The following is a 17,359-nucleotide window of genomic DNA, read 5'->3' on the forward strand; positions in this document are numbered from 1 at the left end:
GGCCATGCTCAGGTTATGGTTCATTCTTCTTCCATATGTGCCCGTCATGGTCTAATCCAGTGTAAGATCCTCCATAGAGTTCATTACACCAATGCAAAATTGTCTAAAATATACCCTAATGTCCGAGACGCCTGTAACAGGTGTAACCAGTCCCCTGACAATCATACGCATATGTTTTGGTCATGCCCTAAACTGACAACTTTTTGGGTTAACTTTTTTGACACCCTGAGTAGAGTCTACGAACACACTATCCCTCCCAGCCCTTTGTCAGCCATTTTTGGCATTTCCCCAGACACTGACCTCCCTGTTGCGCTGGAGCGGGCCCTGGCATTTACATCATTGCTAGCCCGAAGGCTGATTCTGCTCAACTGGAAGCTTCCCTGCCCCCCCCACACATGATCGTGGAGGAGTGCTTGACAATCTGAGGTTGGAGAAGCTCAGATCCTCCTTGAAAGGCGCTACCTCAGCATTTCTTAGCACGTGGAACCCTTTCCTGGGGCTGGTTAATTCCCTCAACCTGTCCCCTGATTTGGAGGTTTGAATCCCTACATTTTATTTTAATTTTATTTTTTGTTATTTTTTATAATAATTATTAATTAATTAATTAATTATTTAAGTATTATTATTATTTATTTATTTATGTTATTTTATATATATATATATATATATATATATATATATATATATATATATATATATATATATTTCGTGTGTGTGTCTGTACTGATGAATTTCTGTTGGTATGCATGGGTCTGTGTGTCTGTCTTCGTCTAGGGGCCTGTGTTGGGTTAGTTCACGGGTTGGGTGGGGAGGGGATTGGGTTCAGGTGTTCATTTTGTAATGTTTATTGTTAACTACATTTGTCACCTGGTGTTGAAAAAAAAAAAGTAAAATCTACTCAATAAAAAAAGTTGTACAACAAAAGACTTCATCTCTCTCCTAGCCTCATTCGATCTCAAACGGCTCATCACCACAGGTACTCACAAATCAGGCAACCAACTGGACCTAGTTTACACACGCAACTGCATCACAGAGAACATTTTGGTGAAACCTCTACAAGTTTCAGATAATTTCCTCATTACTTTCAATCTACATCTTTCTACACGTATACCACCAATATTTCTCCCACATTTCCTCCCATATTTCCTCTGCTGTGTCATCTTCTCTTCCCTCACCCTCACAATTCTCATCTCTGGATGTGAGAGGACAGCGGGACAACTCAGGGCAGCGGAGAGGAAATGGCACAAATCAAAAGACATATCTGACCTCAGTATGTATCAATCTCTGTTCTCTTCCTTTTCTGTGGATGTTCATGCTGCAAAATCTTCATATTTCCACATCAAGATCAACAGCTCCTCCAACACACGATCACTCTTCAAGACATTCAACTCTCTTCTCTGTCCACCTCCACCACCACCAGCCTCCTCTTTAACTGCTGACAATTTTGCTAACTTCTTCACCAACGAAACAACATCTATCAGCAGTCAGTTCTCAGCTCCACACACACAGGAACCGACCCCTTCCACAGCCAATAACCCTCTCTCCTCCTTCTCTCCACTAACCGATGAAGAAGTATCTAAACTTCTCCTCTCCAGTCATCCTACCACCTGCCCTCTAGACCCTATCCCTTTACACCTTCTACAAGCCATCTCTCCCACACTTCTACCAGCACTCACACACATCATCAACTCATTCCTCCATACTGGCATTTTCCCTTCTGCATTCAAGCAGGCTCTGGTAATGCCACTGCTTAAAAAAACAACACTAAACACATCATTTGTAGAGAATTACAGACCTGTCTCTCTCCTACCTTTCATTGCGAAAACAATTGAACGTGTTGCTTTCAACCAAGTAACATCCTTCTTGTCTCTGAACAACCAGCTGGATGTCAACCAATCTGGCTTCAAGAAAGGACATTCAACCGAGACTGCATTGCTGTCGTCATAGAAGCCCTACGGATCACAAAAGCTGCTTCCAAATCTGCAGTTCTCAATCTCCTGGATCTGTCTGCTGCCTTCGACACTGTGAATCATCAGATCCTTCTGTCCACCATCTCATCACTGGGCATCACTCTCCACTGGTTTGAGTCCTATCTCACAGGTAGGTCCTTCAGTGTCGCATGGAGAGGCGAGGTATCCAAAGCACATCAACTGACCACAGGGGTTCCTCAGGGTTCAGTTCTTGGACCCCTCCTCTTCTCCATCTACACCACATCACTGGGACACATCATACAGGCTCATGGTTTCTCCTACCACTGCTATGCTGATGACACACAGCTCTTCCTCTCATTTCAACCAGATGACCCCACAGTAGCTGCACGGATCTCAAGCTGTCTGGTGGACATCTCGGCATGGATGAAGGAACATCACCTGCAGCTCAACCTGGCAAAGACTGAGCTTCTCGTCCTCCCTGCCAATCAGTCTCTACAGCACGACTTCACTATCTAGCTAGATTCATCATCAATCACCCCCTCAAGGTCGGTCAGAAATCTTGGAGTGATATTGGATGACCAGCTGACCTTCGCAGATCACATTTCAAAGACAGCTTGATCATGCAGGTTTGCACTGCACAACATCAGGAAGATCAGGCCTTTCCTAACAGAGCATGCAACGCAACTTCTCGTCCAGGTCCTCGTCATATCTAGGCTTGACTACTGCAATGCTCTTCTGGCTGGACTTCCATCATGTGCAACTAAACCTCTATAAATGATTCGGAATGCTGCAGCTCGTCTTGTCTTCAATGAGCCCAAGAGGGCCCACGTCACTCCTCTGTCACATCTCTCTGCACTGGCTACCTCTCGCTGCTCGCATCAAGTTCAAGGCATTGACGCTTGCTTACAGATCTATCACAGGCTCAGCTCCCTCCAACTTTCACTCGCTCCTACGAGCCTACATCCCTACCAGAAGCCTACGATCGGTCAACGAGCGACGTCTCGTGGTTCCATCACAGAGAGTCACAAAATCACTTTCCAGAACATTCTCATTCACAGTTCCATGCTGGTGGAACGCTCTCCCCACCCTCATCCGGAATGCAGAATCCCTGACAACCTTCAAAAGACAATTGAAAACTCATCTCTTCCGTGAGCACTTAACCTCATAAAAAAAAAAAATAAAAAAAAAACTTTTCCTTGTCCTTTAATCGTACCATGTCTGGCTTATGCTACTCTGAGCAATGCCTGAACTTTGTATTTTGAGCACTTCTTGCGTTGTTTTTGCCTCTTCACTATGACTCGCTTAATTTAGTCCTCAGTTGTAAGTCACTTTGGATAAAGGCATCTGCTAAATGACAATGTATTTAGATGTGGAAATAAAACCGAGAGGTCAGTAATATACCAACATCTCTCTCACATTAAATAATCATATCATTATCCTGATCAAATGTATCAATCTCCATATTATTTGTATTATATTGTGTAAATTGAACTCTAAACAAGTTTAATACACTAGGAATGTCATTAAAGCTTTTGTTTTATTCACAGAATTAAAATTCATATTTGTATGATGAAAAAGCATTCATACGTGATATTTTTGTTTTCATTAAATTAATGTACTATGAAACGTTGAGTACTAAACAATAATTTAATATATGCTTGAATTTGGGGTAATTTAACTTTTAATAAAGCACTTTAAGTTATATTGAAAAAAATAATAGGCTACTGTTGCATTATTGAAAGTGAAGAAACAATACAGTTGTATTATTAAAAGGAAATAATATAACATTTCTCATTTTATTTTAAACATTGACAATTTATTTTTCGTTGAACACATCGTGTGTTTAGAGATTGCCATTATTGAAAAAAAAAAAAAAACAGAATTAATTTTGACATGGAGTGAATACAGAGCGAGGTTTTTTATTAGTGATCAGGCAGCGAGTGATGAGGAGAGAGAAATGATCAACTAGAAATTTCAATAGGTAGTCCATACAGGTGGTTTGTGGACAAACACCCATACAAATAAGCTGCCATTGGAAGTGTAGTGCCCCAGAGGGTCTGTAGGGTGAATATGGATGACTATTGCCCATTAAATAGTGGGCATTCGTCATTTCATGATAACCCCTGCTTCCGCAACGCGCTATATCCAATTACCCCGGAGTAGGTGGTATACGGACACCCTTAGGGGGCGATACTGAGCTAATGCCCCCACACTAACCTACTATTTGTCGAATAACCCACTATAGTGGGCAAATGTCCCATTGATGGATTCCACAACTCGATGTTATATCTCTGGAACCAAGCCAAGTTGCAATGCAACTGCAACGTATGGTGTTTGAAATAAAATGCTGCGTGAAGTCAACCAATCAAAATGCGGTATGAACTCAACCAATCAGCACGTTCAGCACCCAAGTCCCAGCCCTGAATGCTCCTGAACTTTGAGAAAGTACTACCCCCCTGATACCCTGGCTCCTGTGGTGGAAACACACGGAGTACCAGCCCAATGTCCCTAGTTCCTGGGGAAAGTTCCTGCGGTGGAAACGCGGCTTAATTTGTAAATAAATAAAAAATATATATAAAAAGGATCATATCAATGCTTAGAAACATTGCTTATTAAGTTTTGAGTGTGTACGTTTTGGGAAGGTGGCCAAAATGTTCAGAAACGGCCCTGGTCTCATTGTAGACTTGAGCTTAGGAAAAGCAGTTCAAAATCTACGAGCAGATTGAACATTATTTATAACTTTTGAGCAGTTATTGACACTGAAATCCATAAGGACTCTTAGGACACGATCCCAAGGTCAGGTTTTGTGTGCATGGTTTCAGCATGTTGAAGAATCGCTAATATACAGACTTACTTCATGTTTAGGGTATTCATGGTCAAATTCATCAACATGTTAAAGGCAAACAATAGGGATGCACCGATACCGTTTTTTCAGAACCGAACCGATCCGGTTCTACGAGTATCTATCTACTGATACCGATCTGATACCTGTGCAGTTTTTTTTTTAAATCAAGTAGAATTTCTATAACTCTGTGTGTTGAACTGATAATCACTCTTTTGTGTGTTAAACACAATCTACTAAATACAGACAACTTCATTATAAAGAAAAAACACAAATAAAAAAATATATGATCATAATATATGACAAAAATGCTATTATATTACTAGATTAATGTATAATTCAGCAGTAAAATTTACTCTAGAAAGATCACGAGTGCACAATAATTGTATCAAATCTGAACAAACATTATTTAGTGGGGAACAAATAAGAGACAATAAGTGTAGCACTAAATCTGGTAAAATGTTACACATTGCTCTTATTGTTGTAAAATACATTAATGAAAAACAATTAGCCTATATATACTATAAAATTAAGACATATTTTAAATGTATAGCGCAGCATTTAATGAGGCAGCAACATATGAGTACTGAAGGAAAATTAAAATTGAGCGGAAGTACGTAGGAGGGCGGAGCCAGACTACTTATGTGCATCCAGAGCGCAAAATGATGTGCTTGAAGCAACATGGAGTCACAGCGTGCAGCTCTTCGAGTCCACATTGAAAAGTTCAAAGCACAAAGAAAAGACATATTGATGCCTTATTACATGGCTTGGTTGAATTCCAATGTAGAATGTGGTCTGTTATTTCTTGATAACAGACCGCTGCGAAGTATAACACACCGTTGCCATGAAGACGCGGAACAGACTATTTTCTTTAGCGGAAGCAATACAATCGTTTTTAAATCAATAAACTCCTTTTTAAATCAATATTTTGTGTCAAATTATTTATTTATTTTGTAGGTAGCCATGTAATAATCGGGATAATGTATAGCGAGGCGGTTGTTATAACGAATACAACCCCTTCAGGCTGATTTCCGTTCATCCTGTCGGGGTTGTTATTCGCTATAACAGCCGCCTCGCTCTACATTATCCCTTACATAGTGTATTATACAGTATCTATCTATGTGTAGCAGGGTGAAGTGTACCCGTGTTGATCATTGGCCAGTTTCATGTGAAAACATTGAACCTATTAGCAGTCTGGTGTCATAGTATAAAATGGGGAGGTTTTTGTCACTTGGGATGCGTTGACACCTGTACCGCCCCTTTACGGAGGCCGCCATTTATGAATGGGAGAGTAGCTGAAGTGCTGTCTCGGCTCTGTGCGTTCGTGCACAGGCTGCCCCGGGTTTTGAGGTTAGTACGTCTGTTTTGAGGATTTTCATCAATGGAATGTGTATTTACTATTTTGAGTCTGTGTAGTTCATTGATGAGCAACCGGCGGCATGTTGAGGCCAGCGAACACGTATAGTGCTGCGCTGAGAACATTTCCGGTATGTATGAGAGCTATTCGCGTGGTTTGTCTCTTTTATTGTTTTATTAGTAATTTTTCTGTTTCATGTTCGACAGATTGAGTGACAAGAGCAAGGGTTTCACCTCTATATTGCGGGACGAGATGCGCGTCGGTTGACGTAACGCACTGCTGTCTTGCCTGGGCTTATTTTGGTCGTCTTTTCGTTGGAGCGAACTTGAACTTGCATAACAGCGAGCCGGGACGATTGCTCGCCGCAGTGTGAGATTTAAAGTGGAAGTGTGGCTGTTTCTTTGCTGACTTGCTCTGCTCTTTGAGAGTGCAGCCGACCGTGGCATGTTTGTTTCATTTTGATTTGTCTCTTGGTTTGCTTCAAATTGTAATTTAGATTTTTCTTTATTTTTGTCTTGTGCTCATTTTTGCGTATTTTGTATGTAATATAATTTATTTTACTTTTTTTAGGTTTAAGTTTATTTTGAGTTCCAAAACGATTGTGAAATTAATATTGTTTGTGTATTCTTATTTTTTTTATGTTTGTGAACTGACTGTTTCTTTCTTTTTGGGGCTGGCTTTTACCAGTTAGCTAATGTTTATTGTTTGTCTTTTCTTTTCCCTCGTAAACAGCGTGACGAAGAAAGTGTATCAAGGAGGGGTTTAGCCGCTGTTTAACGGGGTTCACATTGAGTGCTGTGCTTGAGTGACCTGACTTCACCAGAGTGGGTGTGTGTGTGTGTGTGGATATTAAGTGTGTTGTGTGAGTTGAGGGTCACAGCAGGCCATCTCCCTCCTAATTAAGCTTTCTTGTGTATTTGTATTTTTTTTTTTGTGTATTTATTATTTCTTTATTTTTAAGTTTTGTAAAGTGTTGTTTGTTTTCCTTTTCTTTTTGACATATGAATATTGAGCCCTTGATGTTAATGTATTGATGGTTTTAAATTTTGTATTTAAATAAAGCTGCTTCATTTTAGTACTCCCGGGCCTATGACTCTCTGCTCACCCATTTCTTTTGGTTACGAACCTGTGCGCCCCCTCTCTTGGGGCTGAGTTTCCGGTATATACCGGGTGGCGTAGTCGACCTTTATATATTTCATACAGTTCCCTCAAGTACCTGACGCCACTGGTTACATATGCAACAGTTTTTTGAGCCTTTTCTTTTAACAACTTTAAATTTCAGTTACTGTGCGCGTGAAGAACAACTAGAAAAAAAAGTTTGTTGAGACAAACTTTAAGTTGGCTTGAGAAAGCCAGACCAGAGATATTGAAGAAGTTTAAAGTAGTTTAATTTTGATTGATAGATTAGTTAGAAAGAATAGTTAGAAAGAAAGATTACTAAGAAAGAAAGAAAGAAAGTTTAAAGTAGTTTAAATTTTGATTGATAGATTAGTTAGAAAGAAAGAAAGAAGTTAAAAAGAAAGATAGATTAGAAAGAAAAAAAGATTATTTAGAAAGAAAAAAAGATTAGTTAGAAAGAAAAATTAGTTTGAAAGAAAGATTAGTAGGAAAGAAAGAACGAAAGATTAGTTAAAAAGAAAGAAAGAAAGAAAGAGAGAAAGAAAGAAAGAAAGAAAGAAAGAAAGAAAGAAAGAAAGAAAGAAAGAAAGAAAAGTTAAAAAGAAAGATTAGTTAGAAAGAAAGAAAAAATAAAGATAGTAAGAAAGAAAGACAGAAAAAAAGAAAGAAAGAAAGAATAGTTAGAAAGAAAGAAAAGAAAGAAAGAATAGTTAGAAAAAAGAAAGAAAGAAAGAAAGAAAGAAAGAAAGAATAGTTAGAAAAAAGAAAGAAAGATTAGGTAGAAAGCAAGCAAGAAAGAAAGAAAGAAATATTAGTTAGAAAGAAAGAAAGATGGATTAGTTAGAAAGAAAGAAAGAAAGATTAGTTAGAATGAAAGAAAGATATATCAGTTAGAAAGAAAGAAAGAAAGATGGATTGGTTAGTAAGAAAGAAAGAAAGATGGATTAGTTAAAAAGAAAAAGAAAGAAAGAAAGAAAGAAAGAAAGATGGATTAGTTAAAAAGAGAAAGAAAGAAAGAAAGATAGAAAGAAAGATAGATTGGTTAGAAAGAAAGAGATAGAAAGATAGATTAGTTAGAAAGAAAGAAAGATGGATTAGATAGAAAGATAGATTAGTTAGAAAGAAAGAAAGAAAGATTAGTTAGAATGAAAGAAAGAAAGAAAGATGGATTAGTTAAAAAGAGAAAGAAAGAAAGATATAAAGATAGATTAGTTAGAAAGAAAGACATTAGATAGAAAGATAGATTAGTTAGAAAGAAAGAAAGATAGATTAGTTAGAATGAAAGAAAGATATATTAGTTAGAAAGAAAGAAAGATGGATTAGATAGAAAGATAGATTAGTTAGAAAGAAAGAAAGAAAGAAAGAAAGAAAGATTAGTTAGAATGAAAGCAAGATGGATTAGTTTGAAAGAAAGAAAGATGGATTAGTTAAAAAGAAAGAAAGAAAGAAAGAAAGAAAGATTAGTTAGAAAGAAACAGATTAGATAGAAAGATAGATTAGTTAGAAAGAAAGAAAGATAGATTAGTTAGAATGAAAGAAAGAAAGATATATTAGAAAGAAAGATGGATTAGTTAGAAAGAAAGAAAGATGGATTAGTTAGTTAAAAAGAAAGATAGATTAGATAGAAGCATAAATAGATAGATTAGTTAGAAAGATGATTAGTTAGTTAAAAAGAAAGATAGATTAGATAGAAGCATAAATAGATAGATTAGTCAGAAAGATAGATTAGTTAGAAAGAAAGAAAGATAGATTGGTTAGAAAGAAAGAAAGATAGATTAGTTAGAATGAAAGAAAGATATATTAGTTAGAAAGAAAGAAAGATGGATTAGATAGAAAGATAGATTAGTTAGAAAGAAAGAAAGAAAGATTAGTTAGAATGAAAGCAAGATGGATTAGTTTGAAAGAAAGAAAGATGGATTAGTTAAAAAGAAAGAAAGAAAGAAAGAAAGAAAGATTAGTTAGAAAGAAACAGATTAGATAGAAAGATAGATTAGTTAGAAAGAAAGAAAGATAGATTAGTTAGAATGAAAGAAAGAAAGATATATTAGAAAGAAAGATGGATTAGTTAGAAAGAAAGAAAGATGGATTAGTTAGTTAAAAAGAAAGATAGATTAGATAGAAGCATAAATAGATAGATTAGTTAGAAAGATGATTAGTTAGTTAAAAAGAAAGATAGATTAGATAGAAGCATAAATAGATAGATTAGTCAGAAAGATAGATTAGTTAGAAAGAAAGAAAGATAGATTGGTTAGAAAGAAAGAAAGATAGATTGGTTAGAAAGAAAGAAAGATTGGTTGGAAAGAAAGAAAGATTGGTTAGAAAGAAAGAAAGAAAGATAGATTGGTTAGAAAGAAAGAAAGAGATTGGTTAGAAAGAAAGAAAGAGATTGGTTAGAAAGAAAGAAAGAGATTGGTTAGAAAGAAAGAAAGAAAGATAGATTGGTTAGAAAGAAAGAAAGATAGATTGGTTAGAAAGAAAGAAAGAGATTGGTTAGAAAGAAAGAAACATAGATTGGTTAGAAAGAAAGAAAGATAGATTGGTTAGTGTGGCGAGCACGACGAGGTCGAGGGCCGTGGGAGGACGGCGCGAGGCCGGTGCCGTGATTGATAATGAGCGACACGTGCGTGACGCACCGGTCTTGCATCTCTCACGGAGGAGCGGAAGCATAAAGGAGGAGCGACGACAGTGAAGAGGGAGAGAGGAATAGGCCTGTGTTTTAGTTGATGTTTTGTTTCTGTTTCGTGTGGCCAGCAGTCGTCCGTGAGGGGCTGCTGGCTTTTACTTTCATTTTGTATTTGGTTTATTTTTATCATTAAAAGTCTTTAAATGTTCGCCGGTTCCCGCCTCCTTCTTCCCATAACAATATACCCCGTTACAGTTAGATAGATAGATAGATAGATAGATAGATAGATAGATAGATAGATAGAAAGGTTAGAAAGAAAGAAAGAAAGAAAGAAAGAAAGAAAGAAAGAAAGAAAGAAAGAAAGAAAGATTGGTTAGAAAGAAAGAAAGATAGATTGATTGGTTAGAAAGAAAGAAAGAAATAAAGATAGATTGGTTAGAAAGAAAGAAAGAGATTGGATAGATAGATAGATAGATAGATAGATAGATAGGTTAGAAAGAAAGAAAGATAGATTGGTTAGAAAGAAAGAAAGATAGATTGATTGATTGATTGGTTAGAAAGAAAGAAAAAAAGATAGATTGGTTAGAAAGAAAGATAGATTGGTTAGAAAGAAAGAAAGATAGATTGGTTAGATAGAAAGAAAGAAAGAAAGATAGATGATAGATAGATAGATAGATAGATAGATAGATAGATAGATAGATAGATAGGTTAGAAAGAAAAAGAAAGAAAGAAAGAAAGATAGATTGGTTAGAAAGAAAGAAAGATAGATTGATTGGTTAGAAAGAAAGTAAGATAGATTGATTGGTTAGAAAGAAAGAAAGAGATTGGTTAGAAAGAAAGAAAGATAGATTGGTTAGAAAGAAAGAAAGAGATTGGTTAGATAGATAGATAGATAGATAGATAGATAGATAGATAGATAGATAGATAGATAGATAGACGAAAGGCACATCTGATAAAATATTTTTACGTTTTCACCCGCAAGTGTTCTCGTGACACCGTTGTCTGAGAACTGAACTGAGCTGGAAGATGACATCACTGTTTTATCCAAAGCAGCTGTATAGATAAATTAACTAAATAAATTAATAATGATTTTTACAATGGAAATGAATCAACACTGAACTCACTTAAGCTGGACAATGACACTATTTTATTCAAGATCTGCTGTACAGCCAAAACTAACTTTGTTGCATTATTTTCCTGTAATAAATATAAAGCTGCTTTGAAACAATCTGTATTGTAAAAACTCTATAACAAATAAAGATGACTTGACTTGGAATAATTTTGTCAGATAAACACCTTCACTAAGTTTAGTGTTTCGTTCTTCCCTCATATTTAAAAATATAAATATACAAATATTTTCCTCCTAATTTGATAGTTTAATCAGACTTGTAGGGTCGTTTAAAAAAAGAAACTCCACACATCACTTTTGGCCACTACTGTATGTTTTGTGTGGTCAGTGCCACAATAGTGCTGTTTCAGACCCTGGTTACTGTGGACTGATGAGCTCAAGTCATCACCGGTGCACTGCTACTTTTTACCATCGTCAAAAATGAGTCATTACTTTTATTTCTGCAGTTAGAGCATTGATTTATAGAGTGGGAGAAGCTATTCAATTTCTTAAAGGTCTGTTACAAAAAAGAATACCTTGATGATCAAGCTTTTATCGTTTGATCAACTCTGTCATCATTTAACTCCAATACATTACGGGCCCTATTTTAACATTCTAAGCTCATGGTCTAAAGCGCACGGCACAAGTGCACTTAGAGGGTGTCCGAATCCACTTTTCCTAGTTTAACAATGGAAAAATGGCCGGCGCTCCCGCTGCATGGTTTAAAAGGGCCGTCCCTATTCTCTTAATGAGTAATGGGTGTGTTTTGGGTGTAACGTACAATAAACCAATCAGAGTTCACCTCCCATTCCCTTTAAAAGCCAGTTGCTATTTGCAAGCGGAAAAACTGAACGCCTCTCCAGAGAGGAAATGGATCCACTCGTGCGCGAGGTTAAATCGTGCAAGCAAACCATCTACGGGACAAAGTGTTTGCGTGTTGTGGACCCACCTATAGGCGTAACTGTTACCTGCAGGAAATGTATGTGATCCTGTGTGTGTGAAAGCTGCTCCAGCTCAGCGTCTCTCCTCCTCAGATCATTGATCTCCTGCTCCAGTCGCTCCAGTCGTTCTTCAGCTCGACTCACTGCAGTCTTTTCCTGATCTCTGATCCGCTCAATGGAGCGGATGAGCTCAGTGAAGATCCTCTCACTGTCCTCCACTGCTGTGTGTGCAGAGCGCTGTTAGGACACACATCACAATCACACAGTGAGCTTCAGTGAGTCCTGACTGAGACTTCTCAAACTTCTCTTCCTCTCCAGACTCACCTTATGAGACTCTACAGCCTCTCTCAGCTGCTGAAGATCTTTCTCTCTCTGCTGGATCCTCTGCTGGAACGACCTCTGCGTCTCCTTCAGCTGCTTCTGCAGCACAAACCAATAACACAGATGGCACTTTATACTGTCACTATATCATCATGTGAAGAGTTGAATCCAGTAACAGTAGAATTAATAACCAATGGCTGGAGATTCAAACCCCTGAAGGGATGATTGATCAGTTTTACCACCATTGTACATGAATTTACATGAAGCATAAGGCCTGTTTAACACAGCAAGCATTAAGTATCATATAAGTGAAACGGACAAAGATGTAAAGCTTCACAATGACAGTGTTTCTGCTGAATAACAGACATGAAGTTCTATATAGTTCAAATGGACGGAGTCAGTTCTCTTACGAGAGGTTCTCTCGTATTGCGTAAGTTGCTTACGCTACGGGTAAAGTTGTCTTTTCTCGAGATCTGAAGCCAAAAAATTATCCTTAATTTTGTATTTATTGTCAACGCAGTGCGGCAGCCAGCAGACCATAGCAGGCTGTATAAGCGTGCTCATTGGCTGCCCTGCGGCAACTGCAGCAGCCTACCAGTGAGCCCTGCGTGACGTCACGCCCTCCACGCACCTCAGCCCACCAGAATGGGTGTGGCTAGCGTGTATAAAAGAGGGGCTCACAGGCTGAAATTCTGATTTTCATGTCTTCAGCGAAGCTCTTCGCATCGCTGGACTCTGAGAGAAGCCGCCGCCGTTGAATTCAGCGACCAGCAAGCTTAGGACAGCGTCTGAGGAAGCCGGTCATCTTCGCCGCCTTCAGCCATCCGTGCCTGCTACGCTATCCGGAGTCATATATCCTTTTTCTGCTGTGTGTGTTCGCCGCTGCGACACACACTCTTCTTCTAAAAGAGAAATTTCCTACGAGGCATTGTTTCAAATGCCTCACACCTCTCACTTCCCGCTCTCTCTCCCTCTGTTTGAGCCGCGCAAACTGCGCCGTTCACAAGGGATGTCAGAAGCGGACGGTCTCGGGGCTAGCTCCATTATGTTACAAGAAAGCTACCCCGGCGAAAGGAGAAAAGAGAGTGTTTTGGTCCCGCCAAGGCCGGACCCACCTCCTTTTCTCACACATTTCTCACACATTTCTCAGTCCCCTCTCAAGTTCAGGTGACTGGAAATATCAATATTGCAGTTAACGAGCCAGTTATAATACACACACGCCTGGAAACAAATGCCGACGCAAAACATGATGACGCTCTCTCTTCCCGCTCTCTCCCTCTGTTCGAGCCGCGCAAACTGCGCCGTTCGCAAGGGATGTCAGAAGCTGACAGTCACGGGGCTAGCTGTCTTTACGATACAAGAAAGCTACCCCGCCCTCGCGCCCCATTCGCGCGCGTCGCTGGAAATATCAATATTGCAGTAAACGAGCCTGTTATAATACATGCACGCCTGCAAACAAACGCCGACACAGAACATTACGCTCTCTAATATGTTTGCGCTAACTGAAAGCTTATGTGTTTCCCCCCAGTGGCTCAGTGGCAAAATCTTAGGCTTTTGCGCCAGAGACCTGTGTTCGAATCCTGGCTCTGGCGGCAGATAAAAATTATGCTACAGAAAGCGAACCCGCCTCTCGCACTCTCCCGCTCTCAGGATGGTGCTCGAGTATTTATGAGCGTCTAAACATATGAGCCTTCAAAGCACTTCGCTCTGTCAGGCCCCTGAAGAAGGCGACTGCAGATGTGTTTTTTGCAGCCAACGAGCCAACCCGCTCGCCTGCACCCAAACACCGTTTCTACGGCAACCCAGAGAAATCTCATAAGAGTACAGTTCTGGTTATCCGGCTCACGCCGATGGTGTCTTGAGTGTAGAAAATGTGCCCGCTTCCCAGTGTTGACCCCTACACACAAGCACGGTTCCCCCTGTGTCATTCACTCATGCAGAGCCCACTCTAGAGCTGGCATATACCGCTCAAGTTTGCGCAGAGCCCACTCTAGAGCTGGCATATACCGCTCAAGCCATTCTGCCCCAAGCCGTACATGCGAAAATGTGGGAAGCTATTCCAGGTGCGTCAGAAAGGGTGCTGAGCACAGTAAGAGAGGGCTATTCATTGCAGTTCGCTCGCTGTCCCCCGCGCTTACCGGTACCCCCTTCTCTGAGCGAGTCAGGCTTTTACAGCCGTTACTTCCTCGTGCCCAAGAAGGACAGAGCTCTCAGACCGATATTAGATCTGAGATATTTGAACAAAGCTCTTATGAAAAGACCGTTCAAAATGCTCACAACCAGACAGATCCTCGCGCAGATTCGCCCGAGGGACTGGTTTATTTCCCCTCGATCTGAAAGACGCTTACTTTCAGATCCAGATAATACCCCATCACAGGCCATTCTTGAGATTCGCCTTCGACGGTCAGGTATATCAGTACACCGTCCTGCCTGTCTTTAGCACCCCGTACATTCACGAAGTGCATGGACACGGCTCTCGCTCCCCTGAGAGGGCAGGGCATGCGGATTTTGAACTATTTGGACGATTGACTGATTCTAGCACAGTCAGAGGAAGAACTTATCTCTCACAGAACAGTGCTTCTCAACCACCTGGAAAGCCTGGGTCTCACGGTCAACTGGACCAAGAGCTCATTACTGCCCAGCCAGTCAACCTCTTTTCTGGGTTTGGAACTGGACTCTGTGGCAATGACGGCCCGGCTGTTGACACAGCGCGCGTGCCGTGTCCAACTCCTGGCCGCGTCTTTCCAGTTGGGCAGCGCCGCACCTCTAAAAACATTTCAGAGGATGCTGGGTTGTATAGCATCAGCTGCAGCAGTGCTTCAGCTGGGTCTACTGTGTATGCCCCCGCTACAACGCTGGTTGAGCGCTCGAGTGCCTCACCTGAGAGCGCTCGAGCTGCATTTCAGCACTGAGACCCTGGTTAGCGGCCGACTGGTACCAGCGGGGAGTGACAATGGGAGCCGTCTCACACCGAAAAGTTATCTCGACGGACGCATCCAACTTACATTGGGGCGCTCTTTTCGAGGGCAAACCGGTCTTTGGCCTGTGGACAGCGCTGGTCTCTGCATGCGTGGATAATCAACGGATACCCGTTGATTTGCCAGAAGGGGTCGTAAACACGATGATGCAGTCTAGAGCTCCTTCCACGAGAAGGCTCTACACATCTAAATGGTCAGTGTTCTCTAAATGGTGCTCTACTAAGAGTCTGGATCCACACATGTGGGGTTTCGCGGGTGTTCCCCGGGCTCCCCTGGGACTCATGCAGTGGATGCTCGGCGCGCACAGCGTTGACAAGGGGTTCCCGTAGCGTAAGCAACTTACGCAATACGAGAGAACCTCTCGTAAGAGAACGTACTCGGTTACCTAACGTAACCTCGGTTCTCTCTAGAAGAGGGAACGAGTATTGCGTAACCTGCCGTGATGTGCCACGAGCTTATTCGCTTCAGTCTATGAAAACCAGAATTTCAGCCTGTGAGCCCCTTTTTTATACACGCTAGCCACACCCATTCTGGCGGGCAAGGCGCGTGGAGGGCGCAACGTCACGCAGGGCTCACTGGTAGGCTGCTGCAGTTGCCGCAGGGCAGCCAATGAGCACGCTTATACAGCCTGCTATGGTCTGCTGGCTGCCGCACTGCGTTGACAATAAATACAAAATTAAGGATAATTTTTGGGCTTCAGATCTCGAGAAAAGAAAACTTTACCCGTAGCGTAAGCAACTTACGCAATACTCGTTCCCTCTTCTAGAGAGAACCGAGGTTACGTTAGGTAACCGAGTATGATTTACTGAACAGAAAATCTTTTCGTCTGTCGCTGCATTTAACTTGCGTTATTCTTGACAGAGAAATATTTTGTCATACAACGGTTGAAAATGTTCCATTATTTTATGTTGCTTATTTAAAGCTTGCTTTACAAAAGTTTGTGTTGATCCATGTTTATGGTGTATTTTCTCCATATTTTCTGTTAAGTTAAATGTGAAGCACAAATACGCTCAGCAGTGAAAGTCCACCTGCAGCTGCTGTTCACTTCTGTGACGTCTGCAGTGTGAATGATGTTTACTGATCATATGGTGCCAATATAAATAGTGTCAACATTATTTCATCAGTGTGTAGTTTCATACCTGTTTCTCTGTCCTCTGTGCTGCAGCTGATACAGTGTCGTGGTTTTTATGTTCGTCCATCAAGCACAGCAAGCATATAAACTTCTGGTCAGTGCGACAGAAAACCTCAAGGAGTTTATCATGTGTTTGGCAGATCATCTCCTGCAGTCGTCCAGTGGCATCAGTCACTTTATGTGGCTTACGGGAGAAATATTCCTCATGACGGTCAAAATGAGTTTGACAGTAAGACTCCAGACACACCAGACAGGACTTGACGGCTTTGTGTTTTCTTCCAGTACAGACGTCACACTGCACATCTCCAGCGTAACAGTCTGCAGGAAGTTTAGTCTTCTTCAGTTTCTCCACCAGTTCAGCCAGCATGGTGTTTTTAGCTAAAGCAGGTCTTGGCCTGAAGGTCTGTCTGCACTGAGGGCAGCTGTAGACTCTCATCTGATCCTCCTGATCCCAGCAGCCTGTAATACAGATCTTACAGTAACTGTGTCCACAGGGAATGGTCACTGGATCCTTCGGGAGATCCAGACACACTGAACACATGAACTCATCCTGAGAAATTCTGGCTTCTGCCATTTTACTGCATGAATACTGAGACACAAACACACAACAGCTCAACTCCACTTTAGTTTCTCTTTCTCAAACTCTTCCTGCTTCCTGGTTCTGTGTTTGAGTGACGTGTGCAAAACAGATCAAGTCTGTAAAGCATTATAAAGCGTCATTCCTGCTGAGTTCAGATTCTACAACAGTAAATGCTAAAAACCTTTATTACACACGACACTATAGTGATGTGACGTTCGGCACCGAGGCTTACAAATATCTTCTGAGAAAAAAAGACAGATTGCTATGGTACAATAGAGTTTGCATTATAGGCATAATGCTTTATATAGTCCAAAATACACGTCTTTATATTGATGGAGGTAATGTACAACTTGTTGGTTGGTAGGTAGTGAGTGAGTGAGTGAGTGTCTTTCCATAAGTGAGAGAGAACATTTTGTACTTATATTAT

At 40.5% G+C, this 17,359-nt stretch overlaps 1 protein-coding gene across 1 annotated transcript in view; it reads right to left on the reverse strand.

Moving 5' to 3' along the window:
* Positions 1 to 17,025, reverse strand: part of LOC311088094 (tripartite motif-containing protein 16-like) — a 32,450-nt gene extending 15,425 nt beyond the window's left edge. The window contains exons 1-3 of the mRNA XM_084121750.1: positions 16,360 to 17,025; positions 12,246 to 12,341; positions 11,949 to 12,158 (exon numbers count right to left, since the gene is read on the reverse strand). Coding sequence (XP_083977876.1) covers positions 11,949 to 12,158; positions 12,246 to 12,341; positions 16,360 to 16,926 — 873 coding nt within the window. The 5' untranslated portion in view covers positions 16,927 to 17,025. The remainder of the gene's footprint in view (positions 1 to 11,948; positions 12,159 to 12,245; positions 12,342 to 16,359) is intronic.
* Positions 17,026 to 17,359: the final 334 nt, after the last annotated feature.

This window comes from Abramis brama, assembly GCF_963993115.1.
Source record: "Abramis brama genome assembly, chromosome: 8".
NCBI classification, from domain to species: domain Eukaryota; kingdom Metazoa; phylum Chordata; class Actinopteri; order Cypriniformes; family Leuciscidae; genus Abramis; species Abramis brama.